The 19,570-nt window shown below is 35.8% G+C and overlaps 3 protein-coding genes across 6 annotated transcripts; 1 reads left to right on the forward strand and 2 right to left on the reverse strand.

Annotated features, from left to right (window-relative positions):
• The first annotated feature begins 1,404 nt into the window (after positions 1–1,404).
• On the forward strand, positions 1,405–2,608 carry LOC133863925 (uncharacterized). The gene has a single exon (XM_062300075.1). It carries the CDS (start codon positions 1,628–1,630, stop codon positions 2,153–2,155), a length of 528 nt encoding a protein of 175 aa, XP_062156059.1. The 5' UTR covers positions 1,405–1,627; the 3' UTR covers positions 2,156–2,608.
• A 2,704-nt stretch (positions 2,609–5,312) lies between these two features.
• Positions 5,313–14,310, reverse strand: LOC133864623 (OVARIAN TUMOR DOMAIN-containing deubiquitinating enzyme 9). Of its 2 annotated transcripts, none has more exons than XM_062301011.1 (11): positions 14,069–14,310; positions 12,790–13,199; positions 12,430–12,695; positions 11,104–11,177; positions 10,064–10,118; positions 8,645–8,719; positions 8,484–8,557; positions 8,334–8,382; positions 7,540–7,624; positions 6,648–6,704; positions 5,313–5,599 (listed from the first exon to the last, which is right to left on the reverse strand). In XM_062301011.1, exons 2-11 carry the CDS (start codon positions 13,115–13,117, stop codon positions 5,532–5,534), a joined length of 1,131 nt encoding a protein of 376 aa, XP_062156995.1. In that variant the 5' UTR covers positions 13,118–13,199; positions 14,069–14,310; the 3' UTR covers positions 5,313–5,531. The 2 variants fall into 2 exon arrangements, with proteins under 2 accessions (XP_062156995.1, XP_062156996.1); XM_062301012.1 differs by lacking the exon at positions 14,069–14,310 and adding an exon at positions 13,757–13,835.
• Positions 14,311–15,794: 1,484 nt separating this feature from the next.
• On the reverse strand, positions 15,795–19,570 carry LOC133863832 (serine/threonine-protein kinase PCRK1-like). Of its 3 annotated transcripts, none has more exons than XM_062299945.1 (6): positions 19,334–19,570; positions 18,135–18,539; positions 17,457–17,717; positions 17,191–17,313; positions 16,270–16,770; positions 15,795–16,124 (listed from the first exon to the last, which is right to left on the reverse strand). In XM_062299945.1, exons 2-6 carry the CDS (start codon positions 18,513–18,515, stop codon positions 16,119–16,121), a joined length of 1,272 nt encoding a protein of 423 aa, XP_062155929.1. In that variant the 5' UTR covers positions 18,516–18,539; positions 19,334–19,570; the 3' UTR covers positions 15,795–16,118. The 3 variants fall into 3 exon arrangements, with proteins under 3 accessions (XP_062155929.1, XP_062155928.1, XP_062155927.1); XM_062299944.1 differs by having other exon boundaries at positions 16,241–16,770; positions 19,334–19,569; XM_062299943.1 differs by having other exon boundaries at positions 15,795–16,770; positions 19,334–19,568.

Consider the following 19,570-nt stretch of genomic DNA (forward strand, 5'->3'; position numbering starts at 1 on the left):
TAGATTAATCTTTACGTGGAGTTGTTTAAGTGTGAAAGTAGGTGTTCCATGATTACGTCTTAACGAAAGTGTTTTCATGTCAAGGTCGCCGTAATGGTTGACGCTCATTACGCGATCATATCATGCATGTTAGGAAAATCCATATAGACTTTAAGCATTTTATTGGTTGAGAATTTGATAAGATCAATTCCCTAAGTTTCTTTAAGTTTGTTTCATTTTCCGTTTTTCCTACTTCCTCGTTGTAGCTTCAATTATACAACATTTAGTTTGTTTTTATTGTTAAGTTAAGTTAAATACGCTTTTTAAATATTCCGTTACGCAAAACAACTTCAAATCTCTGTGGTTCGATAACCCTTACTATAGTACAATTGATTCGTATTATTGCGAAGTGGTAAAATTTATAAATTTAAAATCCACGTACGGAGTCGTCTAGACTCGAGCGTACCATTAAGGTAGTGGAGTAGTTTGCTGGTAGCCAAGCCGGGAAGGATAGTCGATCTGGTGTCCAAGGCGTTGGCGCTAGTGGACAGTTTGCAAATCCATTTGGGCTTGCTCGATTTCTAGGTGGTTCACCAGGTTTTTGTACCGTCCTTAGCATCGATCTGCAGCAAAAAATCCAAGGCGTATATGCAGGGATCATGGACGTTTTGCAAATCCAGATGGGCTTTCTCGGTATGCAGTGAAGGCGGTAGGCGAATCCGGCACATCACGGTAACTGCAGGAAACGTGGCCAAGGATAGAAGCCGTTTCAAACTACGGGCAGAATATCCAGCTTGGAAAAAGGAGATGTGCTCAAGCAGGATCAGTTACGTCTGTAAAATGTGCCACCACTTTGTTGGCTTGCTATCAAAAGGCTGGATGAATACCAATTACATCCGAGTTTGTATGGATAGGCCGGAGAAGTTGAACTTTTTTCCTGTTTCTTTGTATTTTAGTAGTCTTTCTAATTCAGTCAGCTCTGTTTTTTAAATCAAATTTGGTTTGTAAAAGCTATTGTATAGAGCAGAATGTGTGCCCTTTCCTAGATCTAGTAGAGATTCATGTAACGTAGAGGTTCATGTAACGTAAAGACATCTTCTGTTGTCTAGATTATTTTGTAGCAGCTGTAGCCTGTTATGGTCTGAGTCTGACTTTACCTTAGTGGAGGAAACTCTATCTCATGTTCCTCTAACTTAGTTTATTAGGAAATTTTTATACCCTTGAACATTAGACCGCTTTGGTCTCTTTTTATATATATTGTAAGGGATCTTTGAATAAAAAAAAAAAAAAGTTCTTAAATTCAATTTCCATTAACAAAGTATAAAATTAGAATTTAGGTACTTGTAATGTAATGGACAATGGTATTTACTATTTAGGTACTTGTATTTCCCTCTTTCTCCTCAACGCTTTGGACAGTCCTGTCCCTCAGAAACCAGCCCAACTTTCTTTAAACAACATCATTATTAACAGGGCTAAAGTGGGAAACAAGACTAACTAAAATGCCTGCTTATGGTCCCATAGCGCTCCAACTTTCTGGATCCTTGACTGGAAAATACGACGGTATCGTTTAACCGCCTCTCGCTAATCGCTATTCTTCTTCTTCTAGAATTGGGACGAGGGTTAGGGTTTTCAATCTGAAGCCTCACTCATGGAAACCTTCAAGGAAGGAGAAGCCGGACTGCTTCACCAGATCCTCCCTCCGCGCCTCGAAGACGCCGGCCTCGAGGACTGTGCCCTCCCGCCGGACTCCATCAAGGAGGCATTCCTCAAGGCCGCCACGGCCGTGAAGTCACGCGCCGCCTCCATATTCACCGCCTCCGATGACGAAGAAACCGAAGGCGAGTGCGTCCAGGACCCGTGGCCCACCGCCAAGGGGGCCTCGGACGCGGTGGCCGGATCGTATCCGGAGCACGACGATCCGGGACCCTGTGCCGCCGAGAAGGGAAGCGGAGTGCCCGGGGTTGGTATCGATGACGTCGTCGTCGGTGGCGAGGCTGACGCGAAGGACAGAGGGGATGATGTGGTGGTGGGAACGGATGTGAGAGACGGTGGGAGAGCTTGTGTGCAAGGATTGCAGGGTTTGGAGATTGGAGAGGAGGCGCAGAATGATGGCGGCGAGGATGATGAGAAAGAAGGTAAAAAAAAGAAGCCAACTTTAACTGAGGGTTTTATTTGAGAGAAATTACTGTCATCCCATGGTTATAAAGGTTGTTTGTTTTAGTTCCGGGGGCCTTATTTAATTATGAGAAAATTGTGGGATATGTTAATTGGTTTCAATAGGAATTAGCATAACCTTGTTGTACTATCAACAAGCAAATCATCTAAAATGTTCTTGTGTTCTTGGTCCAAAAACCAATGGAGAAAATGGGGGGGGGTGTAAGGCCAGGATCAATGCGAGTTTATGTCTTGATGGAAGGTTTTGATTCATGTCACTCTTTTGTAACCTCATATGTAAGATCCTAAAATGTAACTTTATTATGGTTTTATGAAGTTCATCTCGTACATAAGTTGTCACCCATTTTAAAACTTGCCATTGTTTTTCATTGCTCATTCTTGCAATGTGCTGCTGTCTGCAAGTTGTAATTTGAATATTCAATTATCAAACAAGGCAATGCAGTAGATCACATTATATTTGGGTTGTGGTAGGCTTATAACAATGAAAGAATTACAAAATTGAACCATATAATGTGGTTGCAAGTGTGTTATAGTACAGTTGCTTTTCAGGTTTTCATTTCTATGTTAGAGGCCATTTGGCCATGTGATTTCGTACGCCAAAAAGCAAAATCATGAAAAGTGTCTTGTTTGGTAATGTGTTTAGAAAAAACAACGGCGGAAAAATTTACGCTTTCAAATTGCAAGCAAAGATGTGCAAAACACTTAACCGTGTTTTAAAAAATCGCACGTTTTGAAATCAGTACTTTTAAAATTGTACGTTTTGAAATCGTAAACTTCAATGGACCCTTAATCTCTTCTCAGCTAAATGTTTTGGCAATATGGACAGAATGACATATATCCCCCAACTGCAAAGCAGACTTGATATATATCATATATCCCCTTAGTTTTCTCATTCGGTACCGTGTCTACTCCTTCGTACAAATGTTCTTTCTTTTTCTTTGTTTCATTTGTTTACATTAGAATATTAAATTCCGTACACTATATTGCAAGTGTTTAGTGCTAAAAATAAACAATAAATGTTAGCTGTTTATATTCAATAGAGAACAAAGTTCTTCATGCTATGAAGTTATTGCTATGCAATCGTCTTTCTAAACCCTTACTAGTTATGAAAATTAATGCTTTATTTGTTTTGGCGTAAAATGATTTTTAGAAAATGATTTCGGCATTTTTCGGTGTTTGGTAGGGGCGAAAATAATAGTCAAACCGGAAAATGATTTATGTTTGACTAAAAATGCTTAGTAAATTTTAGAAAATGATTTACGCTTTTTAAAAGCGTAAATCGTTTTCCGAAAACACCAGACGCGGTCGATCTATTTTAAACGACACAGTCGATCTTCACGTTCAAGCAGCCAACCACTATCAAAATATTGCCGGTATCAGAATCCGACAACATCAGTTAATGTCGCCGGAATCTGGCGACAACATCAAAATATTTTTCAAAAAAATAACTTCCCTAAAATCATTTTACGTCGAAACAAACGGAGCATAAGAATCAAATTTTACACCCTAGAAGAACAATTTATAGTCAACATATTCACAAATTTTGAGTTACTCCAATTTGTCCCTTAGTTTTTTCGTTCCGTCATGTCAAAATATATTGATTTAGAAAAATGCATCCTATATCCTATAAAATGCTGAAAATGCCAATATATATATACACACACAACACCGCGTCATAAAAGAGATGTGAATGGATTAAAGGAACAATCCATTAAAAGAGACTGTAGAAGATGATTATTTTCTTACACCATTTTTTATAGGATTAATTAAAAGGATGATGTCGTTGACATTTAGTAAAGGCATCTAGAGATTTAGAATTATAATTGAATTGGTGCACTTTTGACTTATGTTGATAAGACCTTACTAAAATATTTTGTGGGGAGGAAAGGATAATCCATACTTAATCAGATATCATTTGAGGTTATTTAAGCAATAAATAATCTATACTAAAAGCGCATAGATGGTCTATTTAAATGATACAAATTTACCACCAACCCCAACCCCCATCATATAGTTTAATTTAAGAAAACCCCTTCTATAAGGATAGGCTGTAAAAGTAATGTTTTACAACTTCCAACAAAAAGATGACATATCATCTAAAAGAGTAAAATACGTTAAGCATGAAAACACGGAATGTTTATCCTTTCAAGAGCTCAACTGGTCTTAAAAAAACCACCAGGTCCACCACCTCCTTAGCCTCACGCTGCCGCCGGATTCTGCCAACAACCACCAACAAATCTGCGCCGGAACCTGGAGCTGCCAGATCTGCGCCGGTGGAAGCCGCGCCACCACGAAGCAGACCTGACCCCAACCCCAACCACCTCGCCCTTAACCATCTCCGGTTGAACCAGAATGCCGACAATACCAAATCATCGGAAAGAATAACACAACCAACACCAAAGCACCGAAAACAAAAAATACCACCGAAAAAATTACCCAATCATACCAAACCACCGGAAAAATCACCACCCGAAAATTGCCGACAATCACCAAAATCTCCAGACCTGCACAAAAAAAAAAATCCCAGAATCTTTTCAAGGCATTAGACCAGATCTGATCACTGAGGACTCACCAAAATCACCCAATCATACCAGACCACCGGAAAAATCACAACTCGAAAATTGCCGACAATCACCAAAATCTCCAAACCTGCACAAGAAAAAAATCCCAGAATATTTTCAAGGCCCCAGACCAGATCTGATCACTGCCGAACTCACCAAAATACCCGTTCATAGCAAACCACCGGAAAAATACCGAAAACCACCAATCGCACACCACACGGCCAAATCAACGAGCAGCACAAAACAGCACCTGTCACGGTCAACGAGATTTGACGGGCGACCGGACTGTGGTAGTGGGAGGACGGCTGTTGACTTCAGCATTTTCCAGCGGTGACTCCGTGGTTCCCAACGGCGGCGCTAGGATGGGAGAGGTGGGGTGGTTTGCATGTTCTTTTGTCTTCACTACGGTGAGAAGGAAATAAGAAAAAAAGATGATCCGGTATATTAAGCTCTACTGTATTTATTGTGTTTTAAATGACGCGTTCAATTTTTATTGAAGGCCGTAAAAGTAATGTTTTACAGCCCATCCTTATTAAAGGTATTCTCTTAATTTAATCTTTGTCGTCATCTCAATAATTACAATAATTATAATTATAATTAGTAAACGGATAGAAAATCAAATATAAAAAAATGATGGAAAACATATTTACATGATGAGCTAAAATGACCTTTAAAGTCAAAAGAATATAAATACTATATATATGTACAAAAGAATCAGCAGCAGCAGCAGTCGTCACCCAAAAGGAACCATGTACACATTCCGATCCACCATATATATCTAAAGCTTCTAAAATTACTGCAAACCAAACCATCATATCATGTGCCAATCAAGCCTGAAAAATTCCACCATTTCTTCTTTTTCTTTGTGTCGGATGCAGGCATATCTAGAGATGAAAGGAGAAATGTAATTAAAATCATCTTTAATGCAAACAATAATTTGAGATGTAGAACCTTAACTAAGCTATGTTGTATCTTCAAAAATGTTAAAAATCACTGAAAACCTTTTTCAATAGCTCTCTGGATAATTAGAAATTCAAAAGGACTCAGAGAGTTAAAACACTGTTAAGAGGAATTGTATCATACTCCTATCACTATCAGTATAGTAATGATAAGAGATTGAACGCTTGCTTAATAGAAAAACTAGCATTACATATTTATCATTTAATCTTAATATTTTTATTATAATTGTTTTTGTATGATTATTATGATTAACTATAATAATAAAATATTATTATCAGAATACTGCTTACTTTAGCCTATGCCTTTATAAAAGAGCTATGTTAACATTCAAATACAAATTATTTTTTTGAATAATATATAATTATCGCATGCGTATTATTTTAACTAATTATACTATTGGCATGTTAAGATTTTCATTATAATTGTTTTTGTATGATTATTAAGGTGCATTTGAAATTGTGATTTTGTAAGCAAAAAGTGCGATGTTAAACCAAATCGTAAAAAATAAATCGTTTGGAAATTGCGTTTTTAAAAAATTGCAATTTGAAAAGGTAGCAAATGCAAAGAGGTGTTTTTTTAAAAACACAGAATTTTAAAGACTAACTTGCGATTCTAAAGGTCAAACTACGATTTTACCAAACACTAATTGCGTTTTTAAAAATCATTTTTTCAAATTGCACATTTTCAAATCGCAATAATCAATGTATATGGTATAAATTAAATCATTTTAATGATTTGATATTCTTTTATCATTTAATCCCTGGCATTATTATACCATAAATATTTATAATTTAGCCACTTGAGCTTGCCACTTATCGCCATTTTTAACCACCCTAAAATGCCACTTGTCAACAATTTAGGCAACAAAGGGCTTCATTCTTTGAGGTTTCTGATTTAATACATTTAACTTATCCAAAATTTATCTATATTCAAGATTTCCAGTATGTATATTATGAAGAAATAAATGTTTACCTCCTTCTGGATAAATTGAATTGTAATGCACCTCAGCCCAAAAGCTCAGGAAAATAACTGCACAAGCCAAAAAAAAAATGGTGTTTTACACTCAATCTTAGCAAACAAATCAAAATATGACGAGTCTAAAGAAAGGGGCATTAAAGGTTATCCACTCAGATGATCATAGTTAGTAAGAGTGTTTTAATCTTACACATGATTTGGTTTAAAGATTTTTTTTTTTAAGCAATCAAATTTCATTAAAACTAAAGGGTGCACCCAAGAATACGGGAAATGTATACAAGAGAAACATCTAACCAAGAAAAAAAAAAGAAAAAAAAGATGAAAAATAGGCATTGTATCAAGCCTATAACTGTATAAAATCGTTCAGAGAGTTATGATGATCAAGCCAAATAAGAAAAATCATAATGGCTGTATAGAACAAATACAAAAGTCAAGCAAGCCATCCCAAGATCTACAAAAGTTTCAAAGGGTTCGAATTATTTAAAAGCCTACCTGCAACCAAGAGAGTGGTGGATCAGATGGCAAAGTTCAAATTCACTAATGTTATCTTTTACACTACCATTATTTTGGACGATGCTTAAGGAGGGATTGAATTATTATGACAGCAAGATTTAAATATTCAAAATTGTGGGTGCCGTTTGCAAAAAGAAGTTACTTTTGGTGTCAAATAAATTTATAGCAAAGCATTTTGAGTTTCCTTACAACTTCAGCAAACATAACCAGCATGCATAAATATACTCGCATCTTAAATTCGAAATTGGTATCAATATGAACAGATTATTCTATTTTGGCATCTCAACATATTATAGATCAGAACAACTACAAACGTGATCTGCATTGGATATAAAACAAAAGTTTCCACAATGAAAATGAACAATTCTATACTTACTTCGTTTGGACTTCTGCCTATCTGGAAGGATCTCAATGTAACATGTGTCCTTGAATGAAGTTAACACAAACATCTTGACACCATACTGCAAACATATGGTAAAACATGCATCAATTTTTTTTTTTTTTTTTAATGAATAAGAGTTTTAAGAGGCACTCACAAAACATGCATCAATTATATCCATGTAGGAGGTCAACAAATTCAGGCACTAAAGACTCTTTCAGGACAAATTACATGAACTGGGTGGTACCGTGGGGGTGGTAGAAAATAACACATGGCAACTTATGGAAATAACCATATTGCAGATTTGGTTTATAAGGAATGGCTGTTTGCTTAACCACCTTTCGACAGAGAATTCTAAAGTATGCTACACAATGACATCTCACTCTCGTTAATTTTTAAAACTTTGGCATATTTAACCATAAGCTAAAAATGTGACATAATTTACTAATTTGCACCTATTAAGTGTTGTTTCATGTTTCCCGTCACTTCCAAGCATTTCAAAATTTTCTTCAATCTGTATGCAGGCCCATTTATCAATTATAGTACAAAATGTAATAAAGTTTAAAATTTTGGCTCACCAAATTCTTCAAATATTTTCAGACAGACAGTATTACAGACACTCTCAAGAGCTAAACTTCCTTTTACAGGAAAATTGATTCGAGTCAAGTTTAGGTGATCAGGTAGAAAAGTCAATGGCCAACGTTTAACTCTTAATATTGTTCTCAAAATCACCAAAAGACAGTTAGCGGAAAGTAAAGGGAGGAGAAAAAAGAAATACTATAATTCCTTACCCAATCTGCAGCAGCCTGCAATGTCACATGATCACCCCATTCGCCATTCCTATTTCATGAACCCAACAAAGAAGGCACATAAGCATGAAAAATATTTTAATAAAGCTTTTAACGAATGAAATACCATGAAAACAGGGAATAGCACAATACTTGCTTATTTTCTTCAAATAGTCATTGTAAGCCATGGGTACATAACCCTCGTACATTTCCGGGTGAGACTTCAGCTGATGACATCAACACAAAAAAATTATCGCTCTCCTAATATTGAAATATTTGCATCACAAATAAGTAAACATTCAAATGCAACCAACCTGTTGGATAATCTGTTCTCTTACAACAGCGTGGTGCTCAGGAGAACGATACAGTTGATCGGATAAAGCACGAAACTGGAAAATATGAACTAATAAGATGTCTCTCAAGTCCATAATAATTTACAACACAATATTACTAGCAATAAAATTGAGAAGCAAATAATTTTACAACTAACACCAATCTAATAACAAACATCACAGAAATTAATGCATAACAGTCCTAGTGATAGTGTACTAGTTTTGTATGATTTCAAGCGATTTCACTTGTGTTATAGAAAACAGAATCAGCAAGCCTGGGCCCTTTCAATTATATCATAAATAATGAATTTAACACAAGGGTTTGACAAGAAACAAAGACTGTCAAATCCAAGATTAATTATCAAATCATTGAAGTCAGTTGATAATAGAAACAGTAATCAGCATGACTGGATGACTTCATTTGTCAACTCACACAAAATTGAGATATAGCAAAAGACCATGTGTTGATACCTGTAGTTGATAACAATTAGAAGAAAATAAATGTATATAGAGTATATTTGCAAGTGACTTGGAAACAAACTGTAACCAAACATAACATATAAAGTATAGTCTTTTTTTCTTTCTTGGTTCTGAACCTCACATATTCAAATGAAACATTTAAAGGGCAGGACTACCCTTTCTGCAAATTATAGAAGAAGATTCCAAATTAAGGTTTGTCGCTTTTCATCAGATGCAATTGTTGAAATATTAATTAAAATAATGAAATTAATCATTTTCTATCAGCTTAAGCTTTTGGGATAAGTGTTGATTTAACATGGTATCAATGCCGAAGTCCTGAGTTCAAACCTTGACTCCATAATTCATCTCCTATTTCAATTAAATACTCCAAGTGTTGTCTAGTTTTACACGTGAGGAAGTGTTAAAATTAGTTTAAAATAATTAAATTTATCATTTTCAATCAACTTAAGTCTTTCAGATAATTGGTGAATTAACACTCACTAAATAAAGTATGAGATTTCAATATCAGCAGACCCGGAATATTAGCAAATCACTACTCAAGTGTTCTGATGTACATGATTCACTAGGTAAATTAAGTTCCAAGTTATTTGGGATTTTTATTTTCTTCTTTAAAATTGAAGAAATTTAAGTCGAACTACTCATTTTCACGAAAAATAAAGCTGATTTATTTTTCCAATGCACTGCTTCTTATATCATGGACTCAGAAGAGAATAAAAGACATAATATGCAACAATTAACATCCAAGAACACACTGCTACCAAAAATATATGTGCAGGCATTACCAATTACACTTCTTTGTCTTCAACCCCCAGTCCCCCCCCCAACTTTACAGACAACACACAACCTATCATTTACATTCCCAAGCACAAGCATCTACGCAGAAAGAGAAGAGAAGAGAAGAGAAAGAGTGGTGGAACCAACCTGACAGTTACCATCTCCTTGAACCTTAAGCTCAACCAAACCATATAACTCCAGCCTGAAAAGACCAAATAGGCAAATATATTAACAACAGACGTACAGTAATTTGAACACATTTCTAATTCTAGAAACTACGTAAAAAGAAAGATAATGCACTAAAGTTTTAATAACTTATAAAAATGCAAGAACAAATTGACAAGCAAAATGCATTTACAATGTCATAAGGGCCGGTATAGACCCTTGCGCATAGCCATGCAGATAGTCTCCACATATATGAAACACGTATAATATGTAGATCTTCAATTTGTTGACAACATAGATGAATCTAAACTTTTTCATTAAATATTATTAAATTGTGTAAACATTACCATAATCAATTGTTCATAATGTGCTGCAGATAACAGGAGACACCATAAATCAGAGCACTTAATTATTAATGCTCTATAAAAACTACTACTTATTAAGTTAAACTGATAGGTGAATTCAAATGTAGCACCCCAAGTGATTCAACAAAAGCTTTACTCAGATACTTTCCCTCCAAGCATTCCCCCCTCCCCCTCTTATAAATTCCAACACCACCCCATATGTCAAACAAATATAGTAACCACTTTCTTTAATATATAGTTAATATAATAATCACTTTCTCCATAAAAATCTCAACATGAACTTCAAAATCCTGTCCCCATCAATACCAAGAAATAAACCTAAAAATTAACATTACAATATCAATACCAATAGAATAATTTCAACTTCTAGTGCCTTATTTACACTCTTTGTTCATGATTCAAGTTCTGTGCAAAGCAAAGAATTTCAGTCACTTGTATATCTATCGGTAAAGAAATCTAACACATTCGGTCAAGCAGCTCCAGGATCAATCCTATGTTCTTGATAAATTACCAAGTACCGGCTGCTTTAATAGTTTTGATATTTTCAGTAATTTATCTTTTTTAAAAAAACACCATTATAAACGTATAACAACCTAGACCACTCATTATTCAAATGTACTAAAGCATAGGAATAGAAAAAGGGAAATGACACAAGACCTCTCTAGTAGCCTTTGATGATCTGTTATTTCCTCATCAGCCGAGGGTATTTTCTCATTAGTTTTAGGAACATGCTGCAAAAAAATGAGGGAAGTATCAATTGCAGTCCATAATAACTGTCAACAGCCACAGCCTAGACAACAAATTAAGAAAGTACATCTCTCTGCTCAAATATAAGCTATATTTGTTTCAGACATTTTTTTTGGATAATTTCATTAAAAATAAATGCTCAAAAAGAAGCACAACCCTAGTACTTGGAAGAACACAAGAGGAAACCCAAACGGAAAAGCTAATATCTCAATTTTATAGAGAAATGCTATATACTACCCCAAGTATCCACCTTTCATCCACCAAATCTGATGTCGCGTGGTCTCCCCAACCAAAAAACCCATTTCCATCCACCAAAAGCTTTGGGGGAATCACGTTACATCAGATTTGGTGGATGAAAAATGGATACTTGGGCAATATACAAAATTTCTCAAGTTTAAAAGATCAATAAAGCCCCACTAATTTGAGAAGGATAAACAACTCGTACCCGCCGTCCAATCATAGAGAGGATGCAAGAACAGAAACTTCAGCTTCAGCAAGGGTAATTAACAACCCTCAAAATTCCGCATGTTCCTCTCTCTTCAAATATGTTTCAGACGAATTAAAGGCCAATTATAGTATTAACTAAATAATTTGCTTCGTAAGAGATTTATGATAAGTTTATACCCATTCTATTCCCAACAGCCCCCTGAAAAAAAGTAGAGGATTCCCAACAGCATCCCTAGAAAAAAGTAGAGGATGCTGCTCCTCCACTTTAAGCAGACCTGTCAGTCTCCTGATTTTGCAATAATAAAAGTTATCCTAAATCAGCTGTGGAATCTGCTTTACAATGGCACTATCTTCAACCTAGGTGCAAATTGACAGGCAAGGTATCACAATATGCTTAGGAGAAGTTTGAAATCAAAATGCACCTAAAACACCCATCATAGAATAAGTACACAGCCATTCTCACTAAAAAAAAAATTTGCAATGTCACAAGAAGATATGAGCTTCAGCTAAAAGTCCTACATACAAAACTTTCATATCGCTGAAAATGCTCTCTCTCTCATACTTTTCAAAAGAACACACCACTACACATAACGAATATAAATCAATTCCACTTTAGCTCTTCAATCCTCCTATGAGCTGTACTATACTGCAGAATCCACCCACAAATAATGATATAATGATAGGAGGATAATGAGGTTGACAATGATAATCAATAACGTAAAAATATACGTTTCCAACCAAAGAACTTCAGATACTATACTTTCAAGGAAGGGGAAAAAAGAAACTTACAGGAACAGGAACCATCTGATTCAATCTTTTGCCTACTTCACCATCAAGAGCAGACTCATCTGTTATGTCCAATGTATTTGAAAAGTCTTCCACATATGATGATTTTTCTCCTGGGCTAAAGCATGAATGGAAAATTCCAATTTCAGCCACCCAATCATTTTCCATTTTGCTATGATCATCAGCCTCCTCCATTATGTTTTTGCTGGGATCTGCATCTTCCATATTTCTGCCAGGATTACTTGCTGCTTTCTTATCTTTGTCAATCCCTACATATTGTTGGCAATCTATCGCAATAAGAAAAACAGGAAATAACACCAAAATGGACAATAATCACAATGGTAGCAGCCAAAGTTTCATTACCAATACTGTAGTGTCTCTTTGAAGGACCAAGCCAGTCCTGTGCAAGAACGGATGCTTGCGTATTCTCTTCCCCAACATTAGATAATCCAGAAGCTTCTAAAGAATCGATTCGCGTAAATTCTTCTTGAAGAGCACGTGCTACAGCCTCATCATTCTCCACAATAGCTTTCTCACAATAACCTTCGCTGACATACTCAACTTGACTCAAATCTTGGTCATATCGAGTAATGGAATTACAACAACCATTATTTGTAAGAGTGCAAACATCTATTAGATGGAGACCCCACCGAGTAACATCAGGATCTAGATCATAAGTTGCCATGCGCATGTCAATACCCAAAAGGTGCGTGCCGTCTACTCCTACAACTATGTTGCTTGCTTTATCTCTATTCCCCAAAAGATTTCGGTAACTGGCCAAGTCAAGTAAATTAGTCACATTAAACCAAACATCCCACCTAAAAAACATATATGCATAACTCACTTAAAAGAATCGCAGATAACTACCAATAAAATTTCCAATTTTCTTATTATTGAAAAATTACACTTGCACCCAACGGTCTAGAACCAAGAACCTCACCTCCACCCCATTCTTATAAGAGGAGGTGTTAGTTGGCGAAAAAGCACAAATAACTACCAAAAAAATTTCCAAGTTCAATTCAAAAGTTTTTTATACACCTAATTACAAAGCATGTCTTCGACCTGAAAGACACCGAAGGTTGATCCATTTATTAAATATTAAAATATTTTTTTTAATCAATTTTTATGTTTCAACCACGGCCAAAAAAACATGCGGACAACTTCCAATCATACTATTTAGATCTTTTTTGCAATATAAACTCATAAAACTTCTACACCAAGTCAAAACAAGGTAAGAGAAGAACAAGGAGCACATTGGTAGATTAATTAATCAAAATTGCAAGACTATAAGAAAAATAATATCTTTAAGTTAGAGAAGAACGAGGAGCACATTGGTACATATTGGATTCACATCGTAGGAGGAATAATCGAATCTGTTCTGCACCAAATTCAAATCGCAAGCATCTCTATGACCTCTAAATTCAATATCTCAAACAAAAAAAAAAAACGAAACTCATTCCAAGCCAGAACAATTACGAAAACTCAAATTTCACCCTTAAACGGCACAAACCGCAAAACCCTAAGCCTAAAAATTTCACCGTTTCAATTTTTTTTCCCAACTGTTCAAGTTCAAACAACACCAAAACCTACAACAAGAAAGCGACAAAGCAATTAAATTTTGCTTGGAAAAACAGAAAGGTACCTCCGAGAGCCCAAAGATTGATTGTGGTTTGTGAAGGCGATCGAGGTTTAAGAAACCTTTTCAGAAAGAAAAACATAGTGGGCGTGGAACGCACGCGCCAGGGGGGGTTAAATGTCGAGCAGCTATGGATACGGACTCGCAACGGAAAGAATATAGGTGGGCCGGATACCCGCGAAGTCGGTGAAAATCGCCGTCAGTTTAGGCCTGCTTTTCTTGAAATCGGTTTCTTTTCGTACATTTTCAACTGTGCCGTGCGCGCTTATCCCACAGCTAGCGGGCTGACGTGGCACATATAGTTTTAAAGTATATCGTATTGAGGTTGAACATACAATATTGAGAAAATAAATGTAATATCTATTAAAGTAATAAATACTTACATGCAAAATATTAAAATATTTAATTAAAAATTAATACTTTAAGAATAGTAAAAGGTCGTTAATCCTATATAGTTTATTGTTTTGTACTTATTCCTGTGTAAAATCGCAACTATTAAGGGCTACGTGGCGTGCTAGCACCATAAATAAGGGTACTTTTTTTAAAAAAAGCATATTTTTAATTTTGGTTTGAAAAAATGTTTTAATATAATATAAAGGTCAAATGCGTTACGTCCAATATTAAGTAGCCGCTTCGGTTTTAAAAGGTGTCCCGGATAGTATCTGTCTTTAATGAAAAAATTCAGTTGATACTTTCTTCTAAATTCTCTTTATTTTTTAACGGCAGTCCACGTTACCGCGCTTAAAATTCTGACACCTGTTTCGAATCCTATGTGGCGTTGTATCACATGTGATACCCATGTTTTTATTGCCACGTAGACGAAAAAATTATTAAAAAATTATATTTTCTATTAAAAAGAAACAAGAAAAAAGAAAAAAGGAAATGGGATGTAGCTTCATGTTAACTTATATATTTAGTTGAATTTTAGTTTGGACAATTGTTGATTTAAGATGGTATCGGAGACAAAATTTTGAGTTCGAACATTGTTTTTGTCATTGAACTTTAATTTCAATTAAATATTTTACGTGTTAGGAGAGCTTGACCCCATATGTGAGAGGGAGTGTTAGAATATTAATTAAATGAATAAATTCATCCCATTTTATTATTTTCAATTTTTTAGATAACCGATGATTTAACAAAGAAAAATATGAAAAAGTTCCCAGAATGCCTCTCCAAATATCTAGTATAAGCAAATTTATGTTTTTAGCTACTGAGAACCCATAAATTAATTCTAAAGGATTTTCTATTATTAAGTGATGAGAAATGTTTTTTTGTAGAGTTATCATGTTCCATCCACTATTATTGTTTTTTTTTTTAAAAAAAAATAAAAATTAAGAGTGGACGAAGCGTGCCAACTCAGCGGAGATAGACATGAGATGAACGTCAGAATGGAAACAAACATTTCTCTTCGTTGATTACCATTTTTAGGGAAAAAAGTTACTCATGATAATGTACAGCCACTAGAGGAAAAACTTGAAACAACAAAGATTGAAACACAGATTTATGTGGAATTCCCTGACCTTTAACCTGAGCTACACCAAATAATGCCTCCTGCCTGTGATAATAAACACATTATTCTGTCTGCATGACGACCACCACAAGGTTTATATGGCCAACATCTTTCAATTAAAACATCCCCTTTCTGTTGATGGAATCTACGATACACATGAATATGCATATTCTGAGAGCTGAAATTAGGTTGTGTTTAGCTTGCGATGATGTACATAAAATGTATAAGAGATGTAAAAATATTATTTCTCATGGCGGAATTAATAGAAGCTACAGACTTAATTGGATTGAGCCTTGGTATGGAAACCTACCAAGTGATAACGTTCAAATTCAGAGAAACCCAGGGGGAGTTGAACCCGCCCATGGTGGATTCACAATCCACCCTTGATCCACTTGGCTACATCCGCCCCCATAACTCCCATGTAGTACAAATTACATAGAGATATCATTTCTACAATTCATCGTGGGAGTAATTCTCACTCAACCCGTAAAAGGTAGCCTTGTGAAATGTTGTACACGCACTCGTCCATGTTGATAGAGATTTACACTAATACTGCACAATACAAAGAGAACAGAGTAAATTTTCAAAATCAAAATCAAAAAACCAAAGGCAGCCTTGCCAGTTGCCTTATGGCCTAACAAAATTACTTCTCAGTTCCTTCATTTTACCCCAACTATGTTTAAAATGTCCTGACAACCTTAGGTCTCCATGCTCCCCAATGCAAACAACTTTTTTCTCCAATAAATGGATCCAAAACCCATCTCTGTAAACGTTCTCTTTTGGATTCTATGGAATCATCTTCTGAAGCAAAACTCCTCATGGGGGGTTGGGGGCTTCCAACATCTGCTGTCTCCATAATTTGATTCACCATCTCCAAGACTTCACTCATTTTGGCACGTGATTTAAGCTGCCGCACCAAGCACCGGTTGGCTACAGCAGCTAACTTTTGGGCCGACTTGAGCGAATACTTTCCTTCTAGCCTCGGGTCCAAAATCAGCTCAAACTTCCTCGCGTTCGAGAGGTGCGGCTTGACCCATTCCAACATATTTTGCTCATTTTTGGGACGGTTCCGATCAAAAGGGCGCCTGCCAGTGATGAGTTCATAAAGGAAAACTCCATAGCTCCAGATATCACTTTTTGATGTAAGATGCCCAGTTTGAATGTATTCAGGAGCCGCATATCCAATTGTTCCTACAACCTATATAAAAATTAGGAAAATTGGTTCCTCTATTTCAGTGAACTAACATCAACGTACAGAGAGTGTATGAATCGTGGTTTATTTCCATAATGGTTCCAGCAACACAAAGAATAAGATATGCAGAAAAAAGTGTAAATAGAAAGTCAACAATCTAACACATGCAACAATAGATTATCCTTTGAAGTGCATTTAGTGAGATGATCAAAACAGCAGGGATTTTCAAAGTTAGAGAGAAGCTAGATACTTTTAATGAAAAGATCATTATAATTACAAATGCTAGGATATTTACTTGCAAACTTGAATAAATGTGATCAGAAATGAACCATCTTCTGCATATGGCCTGCATCACTAATTAATGCTAATTCAAGAATAATTTGTAAGACATGTGAGAACAAACTTGTGCAAGTGTGGTAGATATACCGCAGTCGAGACATGACTTAATCCATCTGAAGGCCCCAGCCTAGCCAATCCAAAGTCTGACAACTTTGCATTCCATTGCTCATCCAAAAGTATGTTTGAAGACTTGAAATCCCTAAAAATAATCTGTGCCAACAAATTTTTTATATAAGAACAATATTTTTTTTTTAAAATCCAGAAGCTTCAATGTATAATAACTTATATTTTTCTAAATAGTTCTCCTAAATTTCAGAAAATCTCATATCCAGACTCAAAAGAACATAAAAGACCTGAAAATCCATTCCTTCGTGGAGGTATGCTAAGCCACGAGCAGCATCCTGGGCTATTCTCATTCTTGTGGTCCACGGAAGAGGTGCCCGAAACCGGCTTGATAAGTGATCCTGCACACTCCTGTTGGGCATGTATTCATATATCAGCAGCCTCTGGATCCCTCTTTCATCATCCTCAGCACAGTAGCCCAATAATTTAACAAGATTTGGATGTTCAACAACCCCTAAAACATTTACTTCTGTCACCCACTCTTTATGTCCCTGTCAGACAAGATATGACATCAACAAAATAATATCTCTAAAAGAGGCAGTCGAGCATTTTTAAATGCTACAAAGACAGACATATAAAAGAAGAAAACAATAGCAAGAAGTTTTCCTCTTACTTTTTCTTTTTAAACTTCACCAATAAGAGGGTGAGATGATACATGACAAAAGCATCCAATAAGAGGGTGAGATGATACATGACAAAAGCATATCTGTTGCGTTTTTGGCACTCCCTACATAAAGCTTACATGTTCACACAAAAGTTTATTTCATTACCATGACAAACATACAAATATATGTATGAAAATTTTCTAATTTTTCTGCAGCCAACATTCTACTAGTGATTATTGCATAATCAGATTTGAAAGAAGTACATTTCCACTCAAATACAGAAAGAAGATGGAGAAAACTTGCCTGCAACCCTCTTCTACTTAGTTGTTTAACGGCAACATCTATCTTTTTGTGCGGATCGTCTGTGCTTTTGATAACAGCCCTATATACACCACCAAACCCACCCTCTCCAAGCATGAGGGAGCGGCTGAAATTCTTAGTGGCCGTCTTCAACTCTGAGAATGTGAATTCTCTGAGATTACTTTGTCTTTGAGACAAGATTGCAAATGACTTAGCAGAGGATGCTGTGCTGAATTCTGAGACATTCTGAGAATTAAACTCAGATCCAGATCTCCTTGGATCCTGGTCCATCGACATGGTTGTGGAAGTGGACCGAACAGAAATGGACTTTATAGTCCCCGGTTCCTCATTTTTCGCTTTGTTGGACAAAAGAAAACACTTCATAGCCCCTCAAAATTGATTGCTTCACTGCACATCCAACAACTGTATTATGGTGGGAAAACAAGGCCAACCCAAGAGCGAAGGTACTGATTAGTTTATTGACACCACTACTCTGAATTTGACTTGGATTCATAAAGCCGAAGTATGTTTGTGAAATTCAAAACTGTATGTATGAAATTTCCCTTTGATATACTCAGTTAGATGATGGTTATATATTTGGCTTAAATGTTCCCAGGAAAGCTATCATCTTTTGATGAAAACAAATTAAGAAGTCAAACCTGCCATACAGGTCCTAACTCTCTTCCCAAAGAGCATGAATAATTATGAGATTTTGTAAAACACTTTGCATATATAGCTCTCTCTTTTGAATTTCCCGTTCCTCGAGAAAATCTTTTCACGTAGGATCAGGGCTGAGCTTAGAAAAATGATCCCCCATTTCTATTGCAAACTCCAACCTTATCAAAACGGCCAAATATTCAAATTGGATTCCTAGAACAACTAACAACTTCATATTTCATATGCTATACTCTAGAACTTCCTTCCAGTGGTGATTTTACGGAACCCATGTTCCAACTTTGATCAATTATGCAGAATACTTGAGGTGCAAGAACACATAAAAAGTAAGAGGAAATTATCTGGGGGAACAATCAAGATTTTGAAAACCCAAAATTCCATTTCCATTGAACTCCCTTGAATTCTCACAATCCGTGAAATTCAACGATAAAAAAAAAAAAAAAAAAAAGGTTCAATTTAAGAAATTTACACAGAAAACACAAAAGTAAACTTATAACAAGAAGAAGAAGAAGAAGAAGAAGACGTACCTCTCATATAAGTCCAATAGATAGAACTGAATGACCAATTTGATAACACTCACAGAACTTCATTTCCGGAATTCTTAAGAGAAACCCAGAACCGGGGAAAGAGGTTTGTGTGTGTCCAAGGACAGGACGAGCTCTCCATGATCTGTGGGAAGTCAACAGGAGGCAGCTGGAATTCAGCTTACCAACTAAGAACCCCATTAGATTAAAAAAGAAATAGTAAACTCCCAAAAAGAATAA

Source organism: Alnus glutinosa, chromosome 3 (assembly GCF_958979055.1).
Source record: "Alnus glutinosa chromosome 3, dhAlnGlut1.1, whole genome shotgun sequence".
NCBI classification, from domain to species: domain Eukaryota; kingdom Viridiplantae; phylum Streptophyta; class Magnoliopsida; order Fagales; family Betulaceae; genus Alnus; species Alnus glutinosa.

Excerpts from the sequence above, each read along its gene's own strand:
- LOC133863832 (XM_062299944.1), bottom strand. The coding sequence starts at position 18,515 with ATGAAGTGTTTTCTTTTGTCCAACAAAGCGAAAAATGAGGAACCGGGG. Across the intron at positions 17,718-18,134 it reads TAAGTAGAAGAGGGTTGCAG|GGACATAAAGAGTGGGTGAC; the intron begins GCAAGTTTTCTC and ends CTTGTCTGACAG. Across the intron at positions 16,771-17,190 it reads TAAGTCATGTCTCGACTGCG|GTTGTAGGAACAATTGGATA; the intron begins GTATATCTACCA and ends ATTTTTATATAG.
- LOC133863925 (XM_062300075.1), top strand. The coding sequence starts at position 1,628 with ATGGAAACCTTCAAGGAAGGAGAAGCCGGACTGCTTCACCAGATCCTC.
- LOC133864623 (XM_062301011.1), bottom strand. The coding sequence starts at position 13,117 with ATGCGCATGGCAACTTATGATCTAGATCCTGATGTTACTCGGTGGGGT. Across the intron at positions 8,558-8,644 it reads GAGAACAGATTATCCAACAG|CTGAAGTCTCACCCGGAAAT; the intron begins GTTGGTTGCATT and ends TGATGTCATCAG. Across the intron at positions 8,383-8,483 it reads TATTTGAAGAAAATAAGCAA|GAATGGCGAATGGGGTGATC; the intron begins GTATTGTGCTAT and ends TTCATGAAATAG.